Raw genomic sequence first — 27,968 nt, 5'->3', positions numbered from 1 at the left:
TATCTGTACCTGTGTGCTTGTGCTCTATCCTATGGGTGCTGCTGTGTTTGCACGTGTGAAGATGTTGGTGTGCGCACTCGTCCGTGTGCTGTGCGTGCCCGTGCCGGGGTGCACAGCCCCGTGCGTGTGTGCACGGCTTGCCCCAGGCAGCCGGAGCTGATAATTGTGGTTGTTACTGTGAGCCCGTTAATCCCCCCGAATCCCTTTACCTCCTGCTCGCAGGGGATTACAAATTAATAAAAGCAGCTTAGGGGCGGGAGCCTCCAAACACACATATGTTCCTGCCGGACGGCAGCACAGGGACTTTCGCCCGCCCGTGGGGGCAACCGGGGAGCGGGCCCAGCACTGAGCCCCCCAAAACCCTGACCTGGCGGCACCCACATCAGCCCCCCACCACTCCTGAGCACCCCTGGCTGCCTTGCTGCCTTCACGCCTGCTCCCCACTTTGGTCCTGCATGGTTCAGTGCTGTGGGGCCAACAGCTGGGGCAGGACTGTCCCCTCTGGTGGTTCATCTGGCCAGGGGACAGGTCCCACCTGGGGGACAGCTCAGACCTGTGCGGTCGGAACAAAAATGCAGGGAGACATTTTGAGAACCAGGATCTGGGGTCCCCAAATAGAGTACTTGGAAACATCGGGCTGGAGCACGGCTGGGTACCGGTAGAGCACTGGTGAAGCAGCAGCACTGAGCTGTAGTGACACCGGGTACCGTGTGTCCTGCTGGGTACCGCGAGTCCTGCTGCGTGCCACCAGCAGCGGCTGCGCTGGGACATCCCAACCCTCCCCAGGGCCATCAACAGCTTCTAGGGGGAGGCAGGTGATGACCCACATGGACTCTTCTAAGCTCAGTTTTATAAGTGGATTTTTAGTCTGATCCTCTACAGAAGCAGTTTAAGGAAGTGTGTGCGTGCTGGTGGCTGTTCCGCGGGCAGGGGGTGGCAGTGGTGGCTGTGCAGGATGGGGACAGTGGCGGATGGACCATCCGTGGCAGCGCTGCACAGCATCACATTCTCAGCCCCACGGGTCCCTCGCATTGTCACACCACCTCAGCAGGTTTCCACAAAAGCCCCTTCCATTAATCCCGTGAACATTCACTGACATTTTGTAAAGTTATGGGATAACAGGGAAAGAACTGGAGTCAAAGTTTACCTGTTCAGGTACTTTTCAAAATGAAGTACCCACATAAAATGACCAATATGGTTTGAAAGGGACGTGCAGGAGCCATCCTTGCAATACAGCTTAGCTAAAAAGAACTTGAAAACACAGGTAAAAAGCCAAACCACAGCACTTTGCCCAAATGTTTGCAATTTATTTTAAACAAGCACATTAGTTTACAGTTTAGTACAAAACGGTCACTTTTCCTTCCTAGAGAGGTATGAGACTGAGTAAAAAAACCCAAACAAAACAGAACATACTTGAAAATGTCAAGTTACTGAATGAAAATAAATAAAACATTTAAATTACTGAACTGTTACACTGACTATTTTCAACACCTCATATGCAACGTACAGACCCAGAGGAGACACCTCAGACCTCCTGCTACAACGGGAGGTCTCATCCGGTTCTAAGCAGGAATAGCAGGACAGATACATTGCTGCAAATCAAAAATTAAGTGTTCTCAAGAATAACTTCATTAAGTTGCTTTAGCACTTTGTAGGTTTCTTTCTGTCCCGGCACATTCCACAGTACTCCTGTCATCTTCTATGCAGGTTTAATATTTCTTCTTTGAAAGCATCTGAAGAGCAAAGAAGGCTCCGTGAATTACAAAGGGCCAAGAAATCCTCCTCGGCAATGATGGCCGCCAGAGTGGTACGAGCCACAAATGCAAGTGGCATCGCAGAGACTCCTGTGGTACAACACAAGACACAAATAAAACCTCCAGGGCTGAGGAGATGGTGGTTTGAGGCAATTTTAAAAGGAAACACCTTCTTGTAGCTCACCCGCCAACAACGCGCCGCAGCAAAGCAGCGCCACACATTCCCCTGCAGACACATCTTCACGTCAGGGTATGTGAAAGGATGTAGTTTGTCATTATAAAGACAGAAAATAAGAACAAGTAAATGAAGATTTATACAACTGAATTCAAAGTCAAGAGAAGTTTTCCAGATGAGGTCACTGCTCGCAATTGGAGTGAAAGCCTCGGCCAGGTAACTGGCAACGGAGTCAGAGCACCAACATGGATCAGCAACATCCCGATTTTACGCTTTTACACTCTTAAGAAACAAACCCAGAGCACTGGAGGCTTGAGAATTGGCTCATTTTGTCACATTTCCAGCAGGGTCACAGTACCGTGAAAGTTAATGGCATGTAGCAAAACAAATGCCGTATTCCAGAGCCACATTTGCTGCTGTTGTAACAGCAAAATCATCCGTACAAACCTTCAAAGCCTTTTGTTTTCATACACATAGGAAAATAACCAGAATGAGTCAGGTCACCTAAAAATGTCTGATTTTCAAAGCTAAATTTGGAAACTCTGGCCTTTCCTAACTAACCTCCTCCTGGGACCTCTCACTGGAATCAGTGCAAAGTGGCACCAATGACCCAGCCTGGACCTTTCACCACCCATTCTCTATCTCTGTAGTTACTTACAAATTGTTCTCATACTCAAGCCCAGGTGCTGTAAAGGTAATTGTGGGGACTCTGACAAATTCCTAAAGAAAATGAAGACCCATGGTGGCTCCTTGTGGCAGAACTCTTGAACAGTGAGAGCCCTTAAAAAGCACAGACTGACTTAATGTCGCAGACATGACTCAATAGAATGAAAGCCACAAGCAGACAGAGGTGGCCGCAGGTGCTCCCGGTCCCACCTCCAGCTTCTCAGACAAAGCAGGAGCCATGTTGCTCACACTGGAGCAATCACACACAATTACCAGCGAAGACGCCTTAAAACCCCCCCAGATAATGCGCCTCTACCTACATCAGACTCACAGTGTCATGTGAATGACACACATTTACAATAACCACCAAAGGTTCTTACTTTATACGTATATTATTTTGATGAACTCAAGGAAAAAAGGACAGTAAATCTTTGAAGCTCCATGTTGTTATTCCAATTGGAAGCTGCTGAAACTTATGTTGGAAACGTTCGGTTTTGTGAACAAACCAGATTTGAGTATGAAAAAATATCCCCGTTGAGTTTTTGTGCTTTCAGAACATTCTTGTTGCTGGGCTTTAAACTTTGAATGCTAGAACTTAGGATGGAAATAAGAGGAGGACACACTAACAGTATAAATACAATGAATTGGCCAGAGACTATTTATTCCTTCTCGCGTAACAGAAGAGCTAGGGAACACTCAATTAAATTAAAGGTTGCAAATGTAGAATTGAAAGGAAAAGCCTTTTTATATAACATAATTAATCTGTAGAACTCACCGCCACAAGAAAACATTGAGGCCAAAACCTATTAGGATTAACTAAAGATTAGGTAATGGATAACTAGAACATGCTCAATTACATTGGATAGGATTATAAACTTCACTATCCAGGACGTGAATGATCTCCCCCAGCCAGGGTCAGAAAGGAACTCCTATTCCCAATGGTAATTTTATAAGCGGGTTCATGGTTTCTTCTAATTGCTGCCAGCCAGGAGTCCACACAGACCCGCAACGGCAAGCGCCGCATTCCCAGGTGCTGCCGCATCCCAGGACGGAGCCGTGAGTCAAACCCTTCTCGACCCAAACAGAGAAGCGCCAGCAAGAGAAATGGGCTGTTCTCCTAAATACTGCACAGCCAGGGGATGCTCTGTGAGCTCCCAGCCGGGAATGCCCGGTGAAGTGTTCATGCCACCTCACAGGAAGAACAATTATGATATAGTGACAAAGTTATCCAACATCACCAGAAACTTAGTACTTCCAGGTGTGTAAATTTGTTCTGGTACGCTGATGCAAATCTCAGGCTTCTTCACTAAAAACAGTGTTTCCCTTTACTGGAGCTCAACAGAATTGGCTTCCATCTGGATAACACAGTCATTACTCAGCTACTTTTCTGGTTCCTAAATGAGTGAGGTGAGTTATCTAATGCTCCAACAACACATCCAGTAGAGTCCGAGTCTGTCCTTGCTTACATCAAACTCCGTTAAAATAGACGCCAGCATTAGCAATCGCAGCCACGCTGCTTATTGAATACAAACTGTCTAAATCTCTCATCCTAGCAGAGACACACACTCCTCAGCTGGAACACAGGGGAGAATGGAAGACTTATCTGAAGGTGTAATGCTTCCTACTTTAAATATGCAGTGTAAATACTATTTGAGAAAGTCATGTAGGTTTAGAATTGATCAGAATAGGACTCTTGTTTCCTGAAAAAAAGAAAAAGGAATTCTTGCTTCTCCAAATGAAGCAGCCAAGGTAACAGCATTTCTGTTCAGTACTCCGGCAGGTAAATCAGCTCTGGATAGATTAAAAAACCACTTGAAGTACACAAACCAATATCCAATTTCCTTCTAAAACCAGGCACAGTCGATTGCATAATGTAACGTTTACTCTGAAAATGAGTAACGGATGTAGGTGGTAAGTCATGGAAAAATCTTAACTGACAAACGTCATGCTTACTTCAGTGACATTTATGGTGCTAGAGATGAGGGTTCTTACAGGCAGCTCCGCGTATCAAGCTAGAACACTTGTGAAACGGCTTGGGCAGAAAGGGGTTTTAAACAAGGAATACTGTATAAAATCCCTGATCATAAATATTAAAGCTGTATCTGGTACTGAACAGCCACAACGAAAACTCTGTTTCCGATTTAAACTTCTATACAGACGAGCGGTAATACTTCACTTTCCACCGTTTAGATCTCATTCGGAAAAAGAAGTACATGATCATTAAAAACAAGGATGATGCCACGTACAGTATGACACACAGACTCATGTCGATGTTGGAGAAGCCGATCCCCAGGATCGACACCGCCTGCTTCGTCTCCTTGAGGCCAGCGGACCCCCCCGCACTTTTACCGCTCTCTTTGGCGGGTCCGTGATTTGCTATGAGCTTATCGAACACCTTCGATTCTGAATCGGCTACATTTTCTTTATCCTGGATCTTATTTTCTCTGTTTCCACTCGGATTCTTCAGTAGGCTTTTGTCTTTCACCTCCCTTGGATCTCCCTGCTCGGTTTCACTGGGGTCAGTCTGGCTTTCAGTGTATTTATATAGAATATTTTCAGTGTTGTAGTGATACTTCAGGAACTGTAGAACTTGGGCTTCATTCCAGCTATGTAATCCTTTAATTTCTTCATGACACGCAGGACAAATATCTGGAGTTGGCCACTGAACTTTGGGAAATTTTGGATCTTCGGTCAAATCACCTAAATGGGAGGAAAAAACAATCACAAGTGAACAAAGTAGGAAAGCTGAACCATCGACTCTTCACAGGGAACCACAGATGGTATTTTCCATTCATAAACTGGCAAAACAAGTCCACAGCACAAGAATGTTTGTATTAAACCGAAGACAATCGCAACCAAATTTGGAAATCGACGTTTCCTTATGGATGCATCAATTCTACTCTGAAATATTGTTTCCTCTTTCAAAATACAAACACTAAATCTTAAATTACTTCCCTCAGTAAACCCTGTAGCATTCAAATTCTAATACGACAAGATACTACCATTGCTGTGTTTTCAGAAGGCATGAAAACACGACCATCTGGGCCTTTCAGGGGTTAATTTGAATTGCAGTTCCAAACAAACTGCTCTTTTGCGCTCAGTGCTCTCTAATCCCAAAGCCTGGTTTGCACTGAGCTCTTTCAAGGCCAAAGACTTGTAGATACTTTCATTTTTCCATATTTTAAACCACCCCATCCTGAGCTTGCTTTTTCATAGCTTGCATTATTACTATGGCAAACTATTTTCAGTACTTTAAAAACTGTTCTCATGTTTAAGATGTATTTTTCAGCTTGCTTTTCAGCATTTCAATATATAACGCTGTCTTGAATTAGACCAAATGTTAACATTTTGGTTGCTCGTGGCTCTGGCCACTTTTTTGCCTGGATGGCAAAGAGCTGAACACTATTAGTGCTGCACTTCGCTCTATAAAATAACATCTTAAAATGTGGATGGAGACAACTTATACCACCAAAATCTCTACCTGGTAAAAAAGCTCATTTGTTTAGCTGTTTGTTATTAGTACAGTGAAGCTTAAAATATTCCAGAAATAAATATAGATTCTTCTTCATTTTTAAAATCCTTTTTAAAGGCAGGAAACTTCCTTGTGATTCTGAGCAAAATATTGTTTAGGGATTCAAAGGATGCTTTAAAATATCCGTCTCCTTGATATTTATAAGTAAGAGAGCAAGTTTGCATTTCAGATATCTTAAAGAACGATCCTTCGCTAACCGATTTGTAGAAACAAAACATCTTATGGTAAGATTACAAACAGCAAACTTGCTGTACTTGATGCTTTCCGGCCAAAGAGAAGAATGCTATAAATTCTGTACAATCTAACGCAACAGGAAAGGATTGAACGGGGCAGAGCCATATACAACGATCTCTGACACGCACCCGAAGGCTGCGCCGTGTTTTCATTGCCCAGTCCAACACCATTTCTCATTGGAAGCAAAATATATTACCAGAAATACAGACGCAGCTTTTAAGGCTTAAAATAAGTCACTGTCCCAAAGAGAAATTTTAGCAAACTTAAAAAGCCTAATTTAACATTATTATTTATTCCTGTATGTTTCTACTTCTTCCTAAAAGGGTATTTTAGCTGGCCACTGCATCATCTAAATCAATATCCATGTGAGGTTTCCAATAAGTTAATGTTGTAAATAAGCACATTGCTCCACTGCTCAGCGGCTGCGAGTCACCAGGACGGGCTCTGGCTGCGCTCACCATGGCACTACCAACAAACAGCAGAGGATGTTTGTGTTGAACACCTCATCATTTACTTATTTTCTCCTTGGAGAAAGGAGATAAAACTGTTTATACTCACAACAGTATTTAATACTTCATAAATCTTGGGAATTCAGCATAACCGTAATATAAATACAATATAGCATATTTAAATTGTAAGCAATGCTACATTACACAGATCCATAACAGCAGACAGGGATTAAGTGCAAAGAGAAACCAATTTTCTTTAGTGCTTTAGTTACTTGATATCCCCATAACAGAACGGATTAAATACAACCAGTATTTTAGCAGCACTTTTAGTCTAACTGAAAACATAGCAATCTAGCAGAGGAACAGATTTTCTTCATACTGTAATTTTATGTTATTCAGTTGCTGATCTGCTAATAGTTTAGGCTCTTTTATCCTGAGAAAGCCTCCTGTTCAATTATCATCATTTTCTGTACAGCATCTTGCCAGAAAAAACAACAAAGACATGTTTTAGCATCTATTTAGACTGTTACAGAAATAAATTTAATTATTTTTTTTAATCTGCTGATAAGTAGGTGAACTGTATTGCTCCTTTCTGAAGTGGCTTTGATTGGTACTCCAGAAAGAACCTCTCATCAAGCAACAGGTGAAATCTCAGAAGAAATGGTATCTTTGAGAATGATGGGTTTTCATTATATATCACAAGAGATAACGATGCTACCGGAGGATGATCAAGTGTGTATTTCTCACTCATACACAGGTCAGAGTGTTGCTCTTTAGGATTATATTTGATTGGGATGTTTTGCTCCATACTCAAGTACCCTTTCTTGTCCACCAGTCTGTTGAAGCCAGTAGTTAATATTTAGTATTTAATAAAGGAATATCAAGCTGGACCAACAGTTACTGCTGTTTTAAACTCCTGTTAGAGAGCCTGATTTGCACCTCTCTCCGTTCAAACATAAACCACGTTGTATAAACTGTGCCATTGTCTTTCAGGCACCTTCAGTGGCTTTTCCTAAGCCAGGTTTTCCGTACCTGCCAGCCGGTTGTTCACCACGTTGTGTTTCTCCCAGAGCCACAGAACAGCCTTGTCCAGGCTTTTCACAGAATCCATGGACTCTTTCGCCATCTCTTCAAAATGCTGAGCGCACGCCTTGCACCCAAAAAAGTGCTGAATGTATCTGCGCATGATCTGAAGGACTATTTGGGGGTTGTCCTCGAGACCTGGGCAGACAAACGATAGATGCATTTAGCACCATCCGGACAAATGCAGCTTCAACAGATGCACTTTAACATATATAAAAGTCAACCATGGGAAAAGGAAAGGGAATATTGCTGCCTTCTTGTTCCAAGCAAATTTACATCTCCATTTAGATATAAGAAATCAGCTGTTTTTATAATTTCAATATATCCACAGCACACATGCCATCACACAGAACCTCCACCTCAGCAAGGTACAAAGATATTAGAGGGATCAAAAGCTTCGCACAGTTCTTAGAAGAAATAACCCTCCCCCAAAAAATACATATTTAATAGTGTCACCAAGTAGTTCAGGTGAGACGTATTTATTCACTGCCAAATAACTTGGTTTCTAATGTAGAGTTTAATGTCATCTCAAACAGCACATTCCAAAACATACTGGTTTTAAAGGTTGTCTGGGATATCACGCACGACTAGGATGGAATTATTTCAACACATAAGGTTTCAAAGACTGTTAGGTGAGCGATAGTTTGTTACTCCGTAACTTGGAGGTATTACCCAACACCAGAATCTCATTACAGTTATTAACGCTGTGGCTTTTTTGGCAGGCGCTGAATGCACCACATAATAGCTACTTAGCGACACTGGAACTTGCAAGAGTAACTCAGGAATTCCTCCTAGAATGCATACAAATATATTATTATTTCCGTAACATCTACACTTTTACACTAAAGATAGTGCAAAAAAATAACTATTTTATTCAGAAGTAAGCTAAGATCTCTATAGATTGAGAACTCTGTCCTGGGCCTTTATTGTGACAGGAGGTAGTCCCTATGTCTGTAAGTGGCTTGAAAACCTGATATAATTCGTTAAAATCCTAATGGTTTCATCTCTGTCTCGGGGATTTTCTGATTCATGCTTAATTGACCTAGTAAATTATGCCAAAATGTACTTACAAGTGTACTATACGTTACCACAAACACACATTTGTCAAACGAAACGCATTTTATGAAGCAGATTGATCAAATTACCGACCCCTGCAGTTGAACCACCTCTACCCTGAGTAATTTACAGTGCAGGTTTTGGAGGTTCTGTAGTGAAGAGTTATGGTGCTTTGCTCACTGTCCTGTTCTGGTAGCAAATAACGAACAGTCTGGTAGCACATACACCCTCCATACGTGCATTGTTTTTTAGGGAAAAAAATTCCTCAACAAAACCTATTCAAAAGGATCAGAGTACTTATCTGTTACACAGATAAGAAATGCATGAAGACTGTCATCAACACCTTTATTTACAACAATGACATTATATTGTTAAGCGTGGAAGCAAAAAAAAAGTGTCTTTAAAGCCAAAAAGAAATAATAAAAAGCAAACAATCTCTACTCAGACATTCAATATCTGTGATTGAATAGGCATGTATAAATAAAAGCTATGAGATTAAAGCAGATTAAATTACAGTATTAAAAGAAAGGCTGAAAAATAATTTTGGAAAGTTGAAGCGAATTTCAGGCAACGCAGTTTTGCCATGTGTGGCAAGATTCGTATTCAGAGAAAAACAACAACATCACAGCAAGTAACTACCAGCAAATAACCTCTTCATAGAGGAACAGAGATCCATACGCAAATTTAATTATATTTGTTCTCTTGTGTAATGTTACGGCCTTGAAAATTCATTTTGCAGGGAGGTCTTTCACATTCAGGAACAGATTAAAAAGAAGCCAGATAATATTTTTATCACAGAATGTCATGGATTGGAAGGGACCCCAAAGCTCATCCAGTGCAATCCCCCCATGGAGCAGGAACACCCAGATGAGGTTACACAGGAAGGTGTCCAGGCGGGTTGGAATGTCTGCACAGAAGGAGACTCCACAACCCCCTGGGCAGCCTGGGCCAGTGTTCTGTCACCCTTGTCCCACCATTGGTTGTCACCGAGAAGAGCCTGGCTCCATCCTCCTGACACCGACCCTTTAGATAACTGTAAACATTAATGAGGTCACCCCTCAGTCTCCTCTTGTCCAGCTCCAGAGCCCCAGCTCCCTCAGCCTTTCCTCTCACGGGAGATGCTCCACTCCCTCCATCATCTTTGTTGCCCTGCGCTGGACTCTCTCCAGCAGTTCCCTGTCCTGCTGGAACTGAGGGGCCACAACTGGACACAAGATTCCAGGTGTGGTCTCCCCAGGGCAGAGCAGAGGGGCAGGAGAACCTCTCTGACCTACTGACCACCCCCTTCTAACCCACCCCAGGTACCATTGGCTTCCTGGCCACAACGGCCCAGTGCTGGCTCATGGTCACCTTGCTGTCCCCAGGACCCCCAGGTCCCTTTCTCCTACGCTACTCTCTAATAGGTCATTCCCCAACTTATACAGGAACCTGGGGTTGTTCCTGCGCAGATACAAGACTCTACACTTTCTCTTGTTATATTCCATTAATTTTTTCCCTGCCCAGCTCTCCAGCCTGTCCAGGTCTCCGGATGGCAGCACAGCCTGTCTCACGTCAACAGATCCGATTACCTAAAAACACATTTCATGTAATTAAGCGTGCTCAGGACTAGATCACTACAATGATTTTATACGCCCTATGATGGGAGCAGTTCCGTTCAGTTGCTTCAGACTCCCTCGAGCTGATCCCGCTGCAGGTTCACATTATGCCGTTCAACAAGAAAACATGTCAAATATAAACCAATAAACACATTCTCTCCAGACAGCCACAGCGAGTTGGCGCTGCCTGCCGGGCCTGCGATCAGAGGAAACCATCAAGAAAAATACAGCTGCTTTCGAAAGAAAACAAACAATTGCAAAATGGCTCATTTTGTTTGTTTTTCTTTTATCAGCCCAGAGATGAATCTTCTATTAACATCTGCCATGTATCATCGTGTAATCCTCCTTTTCTCTTGCCTCCCAAACTACTGCAATTCAGGGTAACCCTAATCTTTAAAGTGGACAAGAACCATAAAACCCTACCTGTGGTGGGCAGGATTAGGGAGTACATCATGCTTTTTAGTAGATGGGATTTAAACAAGCAATAAGGAGAGGAAAACCTCCCAAGACATAATCCGACAGTCTCAGACTGACCCAATTCTTTCGCCATAAGAAGTGATCATCACATTTCTGCCCCGATTTAAATCGATGGTTAAGTGTGCCAAAGAGTTCTCAGGTTCTACAATGTATTTTTAACTTCAGGCTGACTAGAGCTCACGCTTGAAACACGGGAGCAATTAAAGGTGCGATTTTGTATAGTTAAATATCAAGAACATTTTAACATTTAATTAGAACACTTTTGGCAGTTGGGACAAAAGGGGAAATGTAACTTTTGCATGATCCTGTTGAATGGTTAATATATCATCCAGTACAAAAAAAACCCCAAACTCACACAGTGCTAAATTAAAGGGATTCAACCTACCATCGCATGAATAACAACCAAAATACAACAAAACAAAGAGAGAAACAAAAATCAACAACCTGATGATTGGCTATCAAAACAAAAAATCCCTATTCTGCAGGAGATTCAATGTGAAGAACTGAGAGATTGTCAGTGTGATTACAAGTAATGCTGGACAAATGTATGGATCCATAACTTGAAATAACTTTTTTAATAATCAGTAACCAACAAATTGCACATTTCTGAGTTTTATGACCTATTAACAGTCCATCTAGCACTCTTCTGTTCCTTGGAAAAGGCATTTAAAAGGCTTTAAATGAAAACTAAATAGCACTATAACCAAACAAAGCACTGTCCTGGCATGAATAAAAACATATGAAGGTCAATATTTTAGTATTAGTAATTCTATTTCCATTGTGCAAGGGAAATAGATTATATATCCAGGATGTTTCTTAAATAGCAATCATCACCAGAATATTAACACTCTGCTTCACAAGATGCTGCAAGTCTGAAAATAAGCACAGATTAATGGACACTAGGTACATTCAGCTGAAAAAATCCACAGTCATAACAGTTGGTATTTAAGAAATGAAATTAGAGGATTGGCTAATGGTTGCACGGCTTTTATAGCTATTAAACTGTACAGCTAAATCTCAGTCTTCTCAAATTAAACTAACAGTGCAAGCTCAGGGAACCTGAGCTATCTTCATCCCTTTTCAGGTACTTCAAAATGTCTTAGAAATTCTCTCCTTCTTCTGCTTTATTGCTCACATCTTTAGGGCCGCACACCTTATTTAGCACATTTGGAAGCAAGGACAAGCTGCCAGCCTTGCTTTCCCAGCCTTCTGCCGCAGCAAAGCTCTGACCTCTGCTGGCACAACCCTCAAAGCCTCGAAAACCTCCACCAATGTATTAACTGAGCATGTACACACAAAAAAATTTGCTCTTGTCTGTTACTTTTCTACTGCATAGCAGAACCGCTGCACGTATTCGTCTCGTCCTTTAAGTGAATCGCCTAAGTGCTGCTCACCTGTATTTATCAAAGCTTTTGGTCGCAGCGCAGCTTGGACGGTCAGGGTGTGAAACAGCTTCCAAAGGGAACAGGTGTAACCCCTCAGCTCTGGTCTGCTGCCCTGGCATCCCACCCACTGGACTTTCTTAGTGAGGAATATCCCAGAAATCTAGGAAAAAAAACCATTTAGGATATATGCAGCTCCAAGACCTAAATACACTACTGAACATCAGAGTAGTCACAGCAGATCCTGCCTCAGAACTGATGTGATCCACAGTATAAAACATACAGTCAGTGATGTCAAACCTACTAAAAATGCACATTACAAATGTCTAATTAGTCTGACAATACACTGAGTAGCTTAACTTGTAAAGATTGTTTTAAGTACAGTATGAACACAAATCCTACTGTAAACTGAGAGCTGCAGATTCCCTGGGCACATTAAAAATTCCGTATTACTCAGCAGGATCTACATGACTAACAGTGGTGAATTCCAAACAGGCTAAGATGTAGAACCCATTATTATTCCTTCTTAAGACAAAACCACTACTTATCCATTACACCTAAAATCCAGTGCAAGATTTAGATGCTGAGGACCATCAGGGAGTGTGAAAAGGAATCGACTGGTGGATTAACTCCCTGGCGTGCCACTCAGAGAGGCTCCAGGGGTTACCCACCAAAAGGTGACGAACCCCTTGCCCTGTTGGGCAGAGGGAGAAGACCTGAGACAGCCCCTGCCCTGCTGCTGTCGGGCAGAGGTAGGGGACAGCAAAGATGACGAGGTTGGAAGCAGGTTCCAGTTCGGGGCCGTGGGTAACCACCCTCCCTACCTGCTTTGCATCCCCAGGTGCCCCTCTGTAATAGGTTTGAGGCCCTGGATCTTGAAGAGGTGGTAGGTGAGGATGTGGTGCAAGGCCCACCTACGAGGTCACATAGAAAGAAGCAGTTGACCCCACGCCTCAAGACCGCCTCAGATAAGAAAGAAAGAAGGGTAATTATAGCAGGCAATTCCCTTCTGAGAGGGACGGAGGGCCCAATCTGCAGAGTTGACCCTCATCGTAGGGAAGTGTGCAGTCTACCTGGAGCCCAGATCAGGGACATCACCAGGATGGTCCCCAACCTGGTGCACCCAATGGACTACTACCCACTGCTGGTCTTCCAGACAGGTGGGGAAGAAGCTGCATCCCGCAGTCTGACGGGAATGAAAAAAGATTTCAAAGCCTTGGGACGGATGGTAGAAGAGTCTGGGGCTCAAGTGATTTTCTCTTCCCTCCTTCCAGTTTTGGGTGATGATATGGGAGGGCTTGAGGAGAATCCCACTGGTAGTGGGCACAGCACGCAATGGCGACACCAAAATATCTGCTGGCAATCTTGCATCATTGGAAGCTGACGTTCAGGAACACGTACGTGTTAGCGCTTGCTCGCTCATTATAAAACTGAGACAGGATTGTGTATTTCAATTCTCTCATTTCAATTCCTTCGTGTGGATTTTTTTTTTTCTAGTAATGACTTCATTTTGTTTTCATTTTAACCTTCTTATAACTCCATTATGACCGAGGGACCATCAGTAAGTGATGTCTTAGATTTATATAGAATCTTATCCTTTCCTAATGCTGTATTTTATGGTGGCAACTAGTAACAGCTTACCCGCATTTTGTTGTTGACCAGATCCAGGATAGCATCATAAGGGATTTTGTCTAATGGAAGGCTCACCAGCCACTCTTGCAAGGTCTCTAACAACTTTACCACAGGCTGACGGCCAGGAAAAAGCTGTGAAAAAAGAAGAAAATACTCTTATTTTAAAGCACAAATCTCATTAGCAGCAAGACACTTTTATCTTTATCTAAATGTGTTTTTCCTGTCTTTAAAACGCTTCAGATTTGCTTTTGTTATGAGCAAATTAATTACTTGTTCTGCTTTCAGTAAAAAGCAATCTCACGCTAACTTTTGCTTACAAAACTTAATGAGTTGCATGCACAAAATGTTAACCAGTAAAATGAAGCTACTCAACAGCAGAAATGCTACAGAACAACTTTTGACAGATTACATAGAATTTTGCACTAAGTTAATTCAGCTCAGTGTTTAGCTCAGGATGGAGCATAAGACCGAACTGCATCAGAGAGGCTGAAATCCTTCTCGCTCTCAGAAGATTAATCACAAAAATTAGTTCTTACAATATATTTGTACAGATTTCTGTACATGTAGGTTATGCTGCTTATCTAGAGGAGTATTTTCCTTTTCATATGTGTAACAGTGATTTCCAGAGCGGTTTGGAAATAATGACTTCCTTAACTTGCAACTTGAAGTCAGTCTGGCAGGTGAAGGTGAGGAACTGTAAATCAGAGGTAATGCTGTTATTTTACACTAGAAATGCTGTCTTGCTTTAGTGATGGTTGTAACTACTATACAATTAAGTAGAGTACATGTACCATCATCTAAGTGCCCTTCCAGAGGGAACAGTATTTCAACACATGGGGAAATGAAGTCCCCGTATTGGCTACATTTATGACAGAACATGCTATACATACACCAGTCACTCTGCAGCCGTCATTCAGCTGTCGATAAGATCTCTAATTCATAGACCACTCACTTGATACCATGCAAATCTAATGGGCAGGAGCTCCCCTTTGCTAATTGTATCTAACATAAGGGACCCTGTGCATTGTTTGTGTTCAAAGAGGACTCTTAAATAGTCTAAAAAAAGCAGCACTCCTCTGAACTACTGCGGGCACACTGGGAATGCATTTACTCCAGTGGGAGCCCCAGAATATCACGCATTTCTACCTAAAATACAGTAGTATCTGGGGTAGATATCAGTCTCATCAGGTATTCATAAAACAATAGACTGTGGCACCAATTGCCAAAAAAACTAAATCCACAACAATAAAAACTCCCCACGTTGGGAACCAGAGACCTCTGTGATTTTACTATCACCATAAATGCTGTCGCACAGGAGTATGAAAAGTTTCCCACTGGAAACCCCTGAGAATCAGGACTGAGAACTACAATAACAGCCACAGAGCCAGGACAGGAATCCCCAGGTGTCCCACGGTGTCTGGAGCCGAGCACGTGATGGGAAGCGAGTGTTCCCCACGCCGCACGACAGCCAGGGAAAAACGGCATCAGCTGGCCAGGAGCCATGGGGAGAGCAGGGATGGCTCAGGGATAATATGATGGAAAGATTACCAGTGCACTTTCTTAAAGAAATGAGGCCAGCTGGAGATTTCTGACCTCCGATGGCCACGGGGGGGCAAGACACGGTCTGTCTGATTTTCAGATAAATCCAGATATTTGGGAATAGTTCATATAGGTCCTATTATTCCCTTAAACACATATTGATTCATTTTCTTTAAAATAAAACAAAGTGATAGCTGCTCAGTAAGTAAATATAAAGAGACATTGGTCATTTCAGTAGGCTGACATTTTAAATTATTTCAACTGTTTTCAAGTCATATTACACATACTGTCCCTTCACCTAAATGTTATATGTAAGCATCTTGATTTTTTGAATACTCAATTATATTAAACACCTCACTTATTTTAAAATACTTGGTTAAATTCAATACCTCAATTATGTTAAAAATTTAGACAGAAGTGACTAATCTCTCTAAGTAAAACACCATTTGTCAAGTATGCACTAACAAAATCCAAAAGTCAAGAATGAAAAACAAAGGTTTTTTAATCCCACTCAGTTACAATAGCTACTTATCCTGAAAATCTGATAAATGGACTATATTTACGGTGTTTGCCCAATATGCTGCAGACTATTTAAGCTTTATTTAATTTTGAGCCCCCTAAGATTAAATTAAAATGCATTTCAACCCTACAAGCACATCAGAAGGTCTCACAATCACTCAAAAGCGACATTTAAAGAAACCCGCAACACTATTTTTTAAGCTAGTGGGGAAGCATATATTTAAACATTCTGAAAGACATTTTGAGAGACTTATGTCACATAATAAATTTTATGTTTGAGTCACTTTATTCTTACAAATAATCAAAGGCTACGAGTGTATACCTTGGCAGAGATGGTAACAAAATCCTTGAAGGTCTTTAGCTCAGCTCCCTCAAGTGCCTTGTGCGCAGCGAGCTCTACCCGGAGCAGGTAATGCAATCCCGACTCAAGGTCGGCCATGTACAGCTTGGACCTGGAACACACATATATAACCTTAGAAAGTGGCAGGTTTCTTCCGCTCATTTTCTCACCAGTCATGAAGGTAAAATTGATCTATAGTGGGTGTCATTAGAGCCTTCACATTCGCCGCTCCGCAGTGATTGCAGGACATCCTACACCAGCATGGGCGGACACAGCGGTTCCTCTAGGTGCTTAGGATGGTGAATGTCAAGTTCAATGAGTTTCACTCTACTCTCTTAAAAGAGTAATTCTATGTCATTCTGTTCGGAGCTTAGACAAATGAAGCATAACCACACATAATAATTTCTTCTAGATTTGACTAAAGTTGTTGCCTCCTAGTCAGCTTCACCTTGTAACGAAATTATAACCCTGACACTGGCAGCACGGAAAGAGCTCGTGTAAAGAAATTATAGCTTCTCTTCAGGATTGACCACAAATAGCAAAATGACACGCTATGAAAAAAGGGAAACTTTGGTTGAACAAAAGTAGATGATACACAGAGCAGGAGTGCAAACAGGGCTGGAAAAGGCCAGTGTTGGAAAGGACCATATCTAGAAATCCTCTCCCAAATGCAGCAGTTGTACTGTAGGTTCTTTGCATAGAAGTTTAACAGCCAATTTTAATCACACCAACTCTTACGACAGAATTAAGCACCTTATGATAGGTACAAGTAAAACATCTAAAGCAAATCAAATATTTTAAGAGTTCCTCCACACAACCGGGTATCTTCATAACAACAAAAACCACTTTACAAAGTACTAATGCACCAAGTGAAACATCCTTTCAATGCTTTCCCAGTACAAATCTTAGACAGCATGTACCAAGCAACGTAACGGAACAAACAGAAGTTCATATAGTTAAAAGAGTCAAAGACTTCCTGTAAGAGTTCAGCAGCACTACTATTTCTAACAACAGATAGAATTAAAAGAACAATCATTTAAGAAACTGGTTGGCCCCACCTTCTAAATAACATGCAGGAAAAACACATTAAAATGCAGAATAATCTGTATTCTTAATGACGTAAACCCACAGACTTATTCTGAACTTATCTCCTTAATTAATAATGTACTCACTTAAATTTAAAACCAACCAGCAAAATTCTGCTTCAGGTTTCTTAAATAGAGACATCCGTGTGAATGCATGAGGTTCTCCCACTGGATTGTCTTTAGAAGATACTTGGACTGAAGATTCACATCAACAAGACTTTGTCTTGCTGGAAAACAGCTCAATTTAACTAAGTTGTTTTGACAACATGAGGTTTAATATAAAAGATTCTATAATAGTCATGGAAAGATGACACTAATAGTGTCCATGGAAGGAAAATAAGTACAAAATGAAAGCACTCAGTCCTACATCTTTTCCATCTAAAGATGCTGAGGGATTATCTCCCTGCAAAGCCTTCACATCCTTGTCTTAAGCAGACAAAGAGAGAAAGAGGGTGAAGATAAACCTTATGGATTTGGTATGATAAACATCTTTTACAGTGATTTTAGTGTTTTCTATTATACTTGCATTTGACAAGCACTTTTTGGTGGGTGCTGCTTCACTATTATACACACAGAGAATTCTTGTTTTCTACAGAAATGTTATAGCTTATTTTACTATTTATTTTTTCAGGGACACCGATTACTTGCTGAAGGTTTCCAACAATTCAAATCAGTGATCTATATACTTCAGGTAAGGGGCGATAAGTCCTTGGCATTTTCAAGACGAGTATCTAACAGTACTTTAGGTGGAAAGGTTTCCTTCCATAGCAGTGCAGATGTTTGCTGCCAAAACCCCAGCACTGGCAGCCCTCAAGAATTTCACCTCTGAATTGTTTGAAACACTGCTCACAATTCTAAAGGAAGTTGTAACTTGATGCTGGAATCAAACTAATTCAAAGTGTGACCCAAATACACTGAGAAATGGATGAAGTTGAAGCAACATCTGAACACCCTGTTTTCTGTTTCAATGCCGTAATTTAGCATGAACACCTTCAATTTTACTCAGCAGGAGAAAGCAGATCAGTCGGTAGCGACCAACCTGTTCAACTCAAGATGCATCACCTGGGATGGAACGAAGTAAAACCTCAAACTGCACTAGGATTTTATAATAAATTACAGCACAGCTTCCGATGTGGTAAGAAAAAAATGCATACAAATTTTAATAAGCAAGCATTGATCTGAAAATCGAGGGTATCACTTACTTATCGAACTCTTTCCACACCTTGGTTTCTGTACTCTCCTCTTTGTTTTCTTGCACAGGGAGCTGAAGTGGCAAAAGGAGTTTTTTTCTGACACCTGGCAGTGACTTTAAATACGAAGAAAAGAAAGATCGTAGAGGCTTCAAACTGCATATAAATGGACAAAGTAAAGATTACTTTTTATCTCACGCTAAGTGAATATCCAAAGCAAATATTTATAAAATAAGATATTCACTTTGGCTATGTTTTACAGTTCTGGTATGTTACGTTTTGATGCAAAGTGACATAAAATACTGTTCAATTTAGGTTAAAGTTATAAATAGGCAACTGTGGTAAGCAACAGTAATCACAGAATTCCAGAATGTCAGGGATTGGAAGGGACCTGGAAAGCTCATCCAGTGCAATCCCCCCATGGAGCAGGAACACCCAGATGAGGTTACACAGAAAGGTGTCCAGGCGGGTTGGAATGTCTGCACAGAAGGAGACTCCACAACCCCCCTGGGCAGCCTGGGCCAGGCTCTGCCACCCTCACCATGAAGAAGTTTCTTCTCAAATTTAAGTGGAACCTCCTGTGGTCCAGTTTGAACCCATTACCCCTTGTCCTATCATTGGTTGTCACCAAGAAGAGCCTGGCTCCATCCTCCTGACACTCACCCTTTAGATATCTGGAAACATTAATGAGTCACCTCTCAGTCTCCTCTTGTCCAGCTCCAGAGCCCCAGCTCCCTCAGCCTTTCCTCACACGGGAGATGCTCCACTCCCTCCAGCATCTTTGTTGCCCTGTGCTGGACTCTCTCCAGCAGTTCCCTGTCCTTCTGGAACTGAGGGGCCACAACTGGACACAAGATTCCAAGTGTGGTCTCCCCAGGGCAGAGCAGAGGGGCAGGAGAACCTCTCTGACCTACTGACCACCCACTTCTAACCCACCCCAGGTACCATTGGCCTTCCTGGCCACAAGGGCCCAGTGCTGGCTCATGGTCACCTTGCTGTCCCCAGGACCCCCAGGTCCCTTTCCCCTACTCTGCTCTCTAATAGGTCATTCCCCAACTTATATTGGAACCTAGGTATTAGGTCTCTTATTAAAAAATACAGGAAACAATATTAAATGGTTCATTAAGAACAACCAGCTCATTGCTCTCCACGCATCAAACTCCAAACAACAAACATCGGCCTAGAGCTTTTATTTCCAGTCAGAAACACTACTTCAAATCATCTATTTCCCACGCTTCGTATGGAAGGAATCTATGTTAACTGTTTCTATAGTTTAAGTGAACCTCCTCATATTCCTCAGATAGATAACTACTTACATGTTAATTAATCCATGGGACCCATTTGGATGTATCAGATAGCACGAAGGGACCGAGGTAACACCCAGTTTCTCCAGAAAAGGCTTATCGAAATTCAACGCTCTCTTTACAACAATGTTTTCATATTGGATCAAGTCTAAGATAACCTGGATAATGAAAACATGAGATGCATTACACATTGTGCGAGGAATATCTGATCTTGTAGGATAAGACACATAAAGAGGTAAAGTGCATCATCCTTTATGGGGATCATTAAGCAGCTGAGAGGGGGCACCTTTGCAAAGTGTGACCTTCAGCGAAGGCTGGAGGAGGCAGCAGAGGGCGGTAACATCAGGGTGCCTCAACTATTAAAGTTCTTTACCACTTAGAGCCAAAGTTGCACCTACAAATATGGTGATTCAAATATAAGGAATGCAAATTTGCCCTTTCAAAAATGCTTAAATACTCCTTCCTTCCCTTCCTAAATCCTTCAGGATCCCACTCTTTTTGCTACTCACCTCACCTCCGTTTGTTAGCCGATGTTCCTGTGCCACAACTTCAAATGTTCCATTCTTACCTACCAAACCTGCCATGTTTCTCACCATTCTTACATTTCTGCTTGGCATTCTTCTACTTCTACTCCTCTCTGCCTCTTCTATGCCTTTTTCCTGTTGTCAGTTTCACAGTTTTCCACTGAACTTTTCCCTTGCAGGGGAATACTACATTTGCTACATTTTCCTCACTTCCAAACTTCTTGTAATTTAAGAGACCCTTCCCTTCACCAGTGATAAATGCGTGGCCCTCCTTTTTTCAGCTGGTATGACTTCTATTGTCTTCCATATTGTCTTATACTGTAAACTTGAAAACAATGTTACTTTCCATTTCACGAAACTATTCTACAAAGCTAAAATACTACCTAACATTAGCAAATATTTTTTCTTCTGAAAGCAGGCTGATTTCTGCTAATCAGATGATACTCGTTCTTTCCCTGTAACAGCGGGTAATAAAACCAAAGTGAGTGCGATAAAATGCTGAAGAACTGTATAATCATCACCTTTCCTCTTTTCAGTAATGCCCACTTGTATCAATGCAGCAGCTTCCAGAAAACTGCTGGCTGGAAGCAGCTGCTTCTCAAAGTCATTCTCGCTTTTGGCAGCAAACCCTCCTCCACGTCTGCAACTGGGACATCTCAGCATCAAATCTAATTAGAAACATTTCACAGACATTGGATGTTTCTACACAGATTACGTCTAGATAATTATGTAATTTATTTTCTTTCCTTATCCTAGATCTTGGCAGGAAGAGAAAAGTAACAGTTGCCTAAGCTAACAGCAGGCTCGTTAGGTGGTGAAATTATGCCAAATTAAATATTTTATTGGGGGGGTGGGAGAAGTAAAAAACCAAAGGCTTCCACATTTAGAATGTAATTTCCTAAAGCGTATACATGGAAAACTAGAGAATTAGAATTTCACATACGTTACCTCTCGACCAACATAGGAGTTATTACTTTCAAACACGACTGCAGTGTAACGCTGGCTGCTCTTGTCAAAGAGAGAAGTGATATCACTGGGCCTGGGCAGAAAAGAAAAGCTCTTTAGCACAGGTAGAATGCAATACACCCACTGCTATTCATGGCATTTCCTCTTACAATCTCACAGCAGAAGTGAAGATAAGAATAAATCTTACTTCATCTTTAACAGGACCTTCTACATTTTAGTTAATGAATATAGTAAGCATAGACCAGCCGTACTTTAAACGAGGAACTTACGAAACTGGATCCAGAGGCGGACAAGCAGGCGGCCTCAGCTCTCGGGAGTGGTTCTGTAAGAAGTCAATCATCATCTGACGAACAGTTTGCAGCTCTCGATCTGCTCCTGCTGAGTACAGGTTACAATAAAGCCCCAACACTACAGAAAACTGCGGGGAAATTACTCACATGCAGGTTTACATATATTTTCACAGTTTTCTGTGTCGGGTTTTTGTTTTAAATTTGGACTTGAAAAACAGAACACTATTTGGCTGAAGAACAGGGACTAAGGATTTAGCTGCTGGATTTCATTTCAATGTTGGCTGACACGCCAGAGGCTGTGCTGCCATCCAGAGACCTGGACAGGCTGGAGAGTTGGGCAGGGAAACATTTAATGAAATATACCAAGGGAAAGTGTAGAGTCTTGACTCTGCGCAGGAACAACCCCAGGTTCCAGTGTAAGTTGGGGAATGACCTATTAGAGAGCAGCGTAGGGGGAAGGGACCTGGGGTCCTGGGGACAGCAGGGTGACAATGAGCCAGCACTGGGCCCTTGTGGCCAGGAAGCCAATGGTACCTGGGGTGGGTTAGAAGAGGGTGGTCAGTAGGTCAGAGAAGTTCTCCTGCCCCTCTACTCTGCCCTGGGGAGACCACACCTGGAATATTGTGTCCAGTTGTGGCCCCTCAGTTCCAGCAGGACAGGGAACTGCTGGAGAGAGTCCAGCACAGGGCAACAAAGATGTTGGAGGGAGTGGAGCATCTCCCGTGTGAGGAAAGGCTGAGGGAGCTGGGGCTCTGGAGCTGGACAAGAGGACACTGAGTGGTGACCTTAATGTTTCCAGATATCTAAAGGGTGAGTGTCAGGAGGATGGAGCCAGGCTCTTCTCGGTGACAACCAATGATAGGACAAGGGGTAATGGCTTCAAACTGGAACACAAGAGATTCCACTTGAATTTGAGAAGAAACTTCCTCACAGTGAGGGCAACAGAACACTGGCCCAGGCTGCCCAGGGGGGTTGTGGAGTCTCCTACTCTGGAGACATTCAAACCCTCCTGGACACCTTCCTGTGTAACCTCATCTGGGTGTTCCTGCTCCGGCAGGGGGCTGGACTGGATGAGCTTTTGTGGTCCCTTCCAATCCCTGACATTCTGGGATTCTGTGGTTCTGTTGTGATGAGATAATTTCAAAAGCTGTCATCCCACCCCAAAATTAACAAAATCTCAAGACTTCTCCAAATCTAACCATCTGCCTGCCTTGCTGATTTTCTCCTCAAACAACGCTTCATTCTAAACCTGTGCTCATTTTCACAATATTCAGCGTGGGCATCTTCAGTACCTTTTTCGAAATACGGATAATCATTGTGCATTAAAAACTGCAAAGGTGTATCATTCTTATCGAACAAAGCCATGTTCCAACATGTGGAAATAACTCAAGTGTGAGAATATTTTATATGCTCTAAAAAAATGAATTAAAAAGAAAAAACTCTCACAAATACCAAAAAGTAACAGGTACAACTACGGTCTGCTTCTCCATGAAGGGTTAATGGTGCAGGTGGTCTCTCTTCTGACCTCTGGCCTTTTCAGTGGTAATCCATTGGAAAAGACAACATTACTTTTGTCCCCAGATAAACCACCTCAAGCTGTGATCCTGTCAGACACACAGGATAAGCCTGTTTTCAGTTAGTCAACATGTGAATAGTGCTCAGGACGCCTGGAAAGTGGCTGACAGATCAAAAAGCCCCAAAGTCAAAGACTGAGTAAATTTGATCTCATGCTCATGAGGTGTCTGGTGGAAAAAAAAAATCTAACCATTTCTGAAAATTAAGAACTACATTTCAAAAAAATGAGGAATGTGAGCCCTAAGTTCTTGAACAAATGCTTTGCCTGTTCACAATTCTGCCTGACATTCCATTTTCACACAGCACTTGTAGTATCATGTCTTAAAGAGCTATTTCATGCCCATCTCTGTCTAAACTAATTGACAGGCAAAGGGATTTTGCTTATTGTGTGACATATTCCTGGCTGACCAGATAACTGCTATGGGGACTTCTTACAATACGATGTTCTTACCTTTGTAATTTTCTCCAGTAGTAAACTGCTTTGTAAATGCTTTGAAGTACTATGTGGGAGAAAAAAAGTATTATTGCTTTGAAAATAACTCACTGTATCAGAGAAGAGCTCAGTTTGGAAACCAAAGTGGCTTTCAAGAGTTTTTACTTTTTACAGCTCCAATTACAAAACATGTTTATCTATCTGGTCAGAAGTTTTCCCTCTTAGCCCATGAATTCCAAAGACCTGCTCTCAACTATATGACGGTAGCTCACAGGCACCCGTCAAAACTCCGATATACAATAAAGCCAGCTTTTAGAGGAAAAATACCACAATGCGTAATTCAATACTGTATATTGATGCATTACTGCAAACACTAACACAAACAGGAATTAACTGATTACCAAACCAGTACTACCAACTCTGTATATACTTAAAACATTATTCACATTTTCTTAACTCCCTCCAGTGGTTAAACAGGATATATAATGGAGCCTTCTGCTATAAAAAATTAAATAGAAAAAAATCAGTGTCTAATAAAGAGTGCATTCCAATTCACACCCAAAACTTGAAAGATTAAAAAAAAAGAAAATATATTGTTCTATCAGGGTAGAACACCACAAATTCTACAGTGAAACATCTCCTGTTCCCTCTCCTGTCACAACACATACAGAGTTTATTCAATCCTCTCCATCCATCACATTCTGCTTACACTCACAGTTAATAATGTGATTATATAGACTGACAAAGACAGAGACGTTAAAAACTGCACTTAGACCTGAACATGAACCATGGTAGATACTGAGATTTACCTGAGGTGATATACTGTGCCACTTACCCGAAAAGTTGGGTAATAGTGAATGCCATATTCTTTGCACGTCTCATAGTTCTCTTCTTCCCCACAATCCAGCACACCAACTCGAATTGCAGATTCCCAGTCTGAAAACAAAGATATCATTTAACTGTCAGCAGACGCAATCATGGATCCCAGCTGATGGATTAACCTGCTTCCCATGGAAATCAACCCCAGAGCTCCAATAGATTCCAATGGCATAAAAATCAAGTCCTCGGTCAATTCTCATTTGCTATCCATTCCTATCCTCAAGTGTAATACAATCTAGTGATTTTTAAAGTAACTAAAACCTCCTTGTTTTTCTTGGCTGCATCAGTATTTTCAATACACCTAAACAAGAATAATCCCAACACACAATGTAGCACTTCCAGGGCCGAAGACATTTTATTGAACCCAGGAAGATGAAGCAGGGGCCAACCCAACACTTACAAGACACCGGATTGCATTCCCTGGCCTTTCCCAATAGCTAAACTCATAAAATAAAGCACACAGAATGTATATAACTGAATAAAATTAATCCAACCATTACTCATCCACGTGGTTGTCAATTACAAAACCATAAATTTGATGCATTTTGTGCTATAGGTGTTCTAACAAGGACTCACTATTTACCCAACTTACGATTCTCTCATGCAACACAAGGCTCCTACATTGTCTACTGAAATCCGTCTTTATCTTTTAGTGCTGTTCAGGAATACATTTGACAGACCTCAAAAAACACCTGATTTTTAACCAGAGTGCTAAACAGTTGAGTTTGAACATCACTGTAAGTTTCCTTTACAAGCGTTTCATAGCAATAACCACAAGAGTTCAAGTATTTCTATAAATATGCTTATATAACTTCAGTAAAAGCTTTCAACTCATTTATAGCTTTTTCCTCCTCATTTGCTAGGAAGTTATCTTTTTGAGCCATGTTCTACTGCAACAATCACTTTAAGCAAGAACCACTCCAAAAGACTCCTTAGACAGTTACTTTTTAAAGCTAAGCTAAATTGAAACAGCTGTGGGCAGAGTTTGAACGTACACCGCAATTCCCAAGTATCAATAAAATCTAAAAAGCACTAAAATCAAACTTGCTTTTATAGCAAAGAGCATGAAAGCTTCATCAAGTTCAAGATCTGTTTGACAGTTGCACGCCTAGCTGCCTCTGAAATTTAGCTTGATCTTTGGTTGTGTTTGGAGGAGGATGGGGCAGCAGAGGGAGAATTTCAGTTGTGCTGAACGTGCCAACAGCTGAACAGGCACCAGGAGTAACTCCAAGCATGAGGAGCAGATGGGCACGTATTCACAGGAGCACAAAAGATACAACAGCCTATTCCATCAAATCAAATGCAAAATTAAAAAAAAAAAAAAAGTTTGGCTTCTGGGTATCTATCTCATTCAACTTTCTCCACTCCTCCTCCTTTTTCCACCTGTCTCCATCCTCCTCACGCAATGAATAGAAGCCCCATGAACCTCATGCAAATAGCCTGTGCACAACAATGTAAACCCAGCTCTGGCAAAATACTTGGGTTAAAGAGCACCAGCTGGGATGTGAGCTGCCAAGCATTTGTTTGTGCTTCAAAAGGAGCTTTTTCCTTTCTAAAGGATGCAAAAATTGCTGGAGTGCACAGTCTAGGTTGTGTAAGCTTACAGCAGCACTGTAGCCTGGGCTGTTTCTGTTTAAATGCTGATTAATTTTAAACAGTATTAGTAGCATTTTAAATAGCATTAGTATTTCTGAAACACTAACACAAACGATATGAAATGGGTAGATGAGCGATACGTTAACCAACACTGTTTCTGTTTATGCCAAGCAAGTTCCAACAAATTACACGAATATATTGGACAAATGGTTGGTCAAACCTCCCACTTCAGAAATGCTACAGAACAGCAACACACCAATCACAGCGTATGACGAAGATACTTTCTTTGCACAACCCCTGTGTGCAAAGAAACCTAATACTGCACCTACATTTTCATATTAAATGTTAACACATACAAGGCTGCCAGAGAAAAGTCAGAGCTCTTCACTCCCTCTCAAACTAAAACCATGCAAATGCAGCAGAGCTGCTGTCTCCATCCTGGAAATGTCTCTTCGGTGCAACGCTAAACTAAGAGTAGTTTAAAAGCTTTGAAAATCACTATATTAAGCATCACATTTGCTATCAATTTGATCTCAGGTCTTCCCCCCACCAGAGCTACTGAATTTAACCGATACCTGAGGGGCCTGTTTGTTTCCTTACCTTAAATCTACAAATAGAGTAAAACACTCCAGCACCTGCCAAAGAACCCGAGCACACTAAGACACAGTGATGCAAGTCTCCCTCAGTATAGACTGTGGAAAGCACACTTTTAAAGTCACTAATCGACAAATGTGAAAATCTGACTCTCAGCCTGATTTTTGTATTATTTCCCTGAGTTCCTTCTCCCTTCTAGTCCATTCATCCTATACTGAACTTGCAAGATACGAACCAAACACACGCACGGCCTCTCCAACACCACAATATTTATTTTTCCTTTGGCCTCTAACCTATGTGAGTCTCTTTATACACCTTTCAGGAGATAAAGATCTTGCCTCGAAGACTTTACAGTCTGAACGTCCCTCCGTGCCCCAGCGCTGTGCTGCACACAGAGATGCCGGCGTGTAAATCGGCAGCGGGATCCCCGGGTGCATGGAGAGGTGGTTGTTTAACCCCTAAATTCCTAAGAAACCTTTAATTTGGAGACTTGCTGCCACCCCCCCGCCCGGCCCGGTCCCGTGCGCCGCCCTGGCAGCGCGGCCAGGGCTGTGCCCCCCAGCACGGCGACTAGAGGGGCGACACTCGCGCAAACCACGGCCGGAGCCCACGGGTGACACAGCGAGACGAGGCCCCGCCGCAGCCCAGCGCCCCACGGGCAGCGCTGCGGCCCAGCGCCGGGACCGCCGGCCGGGGAGAGGCCGCGGGGGCTGCGGGTCAGGCCCAGGGCAGCCCGGCCTCACGCCGGGCGGGGCTGTGGGGAGCCGGGCGGCGGCGCTGCTCGCCCTCCGCGGTGCGGGGCTCCGGGGCTCCCCCGGCGCCTCACCTTTGACGTCCCCCGCCAGCGCCCGCCAGGTGGGGGCGAAGGCGATGCAGTGGCCGCAGGACGAGCTGTAGAACTGCACCACCCAGGCGGCCGAGGAGTTGAGCAGCGCCTGGCGCACCGAGCCGGCCGCCAGCACGGTCAGCGGGTCCTCCCCCGGCCGGTACAGCCGCGCCGCCGCCGCCGCCGCCAGCAGCAGCAGCAGGGTCAGCACCGGCAGCGCCGCACCGCCCGCCGCCGCCATGTTGGGACGCCAGCGGCGCGCGGCGAGGGGCG

The 27,968-nt window shown here is 42.7% G+C and overlaps 1 protein-coding gene across 1 annotated transcript; it reads right to left on the bottom strand.

Moving 5' to 3' along the window:
• Positions 1-1,295: 1,295 nt before the first annotated feature.
• On the bottom strand, positions 1,296-27,936 carry QSOX2 (quiescin sulfhydryl oxidase 2; the record flags this gene model as incomplete). The annotated part of the gene is made up of 12 exons (XM_080355850.1): positions 1,296-5,295; positions 7,843-8,031; positions 12,416-12,566; positions 14,045-14,167; positions 16,416-16,545; positions 18,721-18,864; positions 20,025-20,170; positions 21,485-21,575; positions 21,772-21,877; positions 23,819-23,867; positions 24,636-24,736; positions 27,696-27,936. 12 exons carry the CDS (start codon positions 27,934-27,936, stop codon positions 4,745-4,747), a joined length of 2,022 nt encoding a protein of 673 aa, XP_080211976.1. The 3' UTR covers positions 1,296-4,744.
• Between the last annotated feature and the right edge of the window lie 32 nt (positions 27,937-27,968).

The sequence above is a fragment of the Nesoenas mayeri genome, assembly GCF_963082525.1.
Source record: "Nesoenas mayeri genome assembly, chromosome: 18".
Taxonomy (NCBI): Eukaryota; Metazoa; Chordata; class Aves; order Columbiformes; family Columbidae; genus Nesoenas; species Nesoenas mayeri.
The sequence above is the reverse complement of the archived record's forward strand: the minus strand, read 5'-3'. Positions and strand labels throughout refer to the sequence as shown.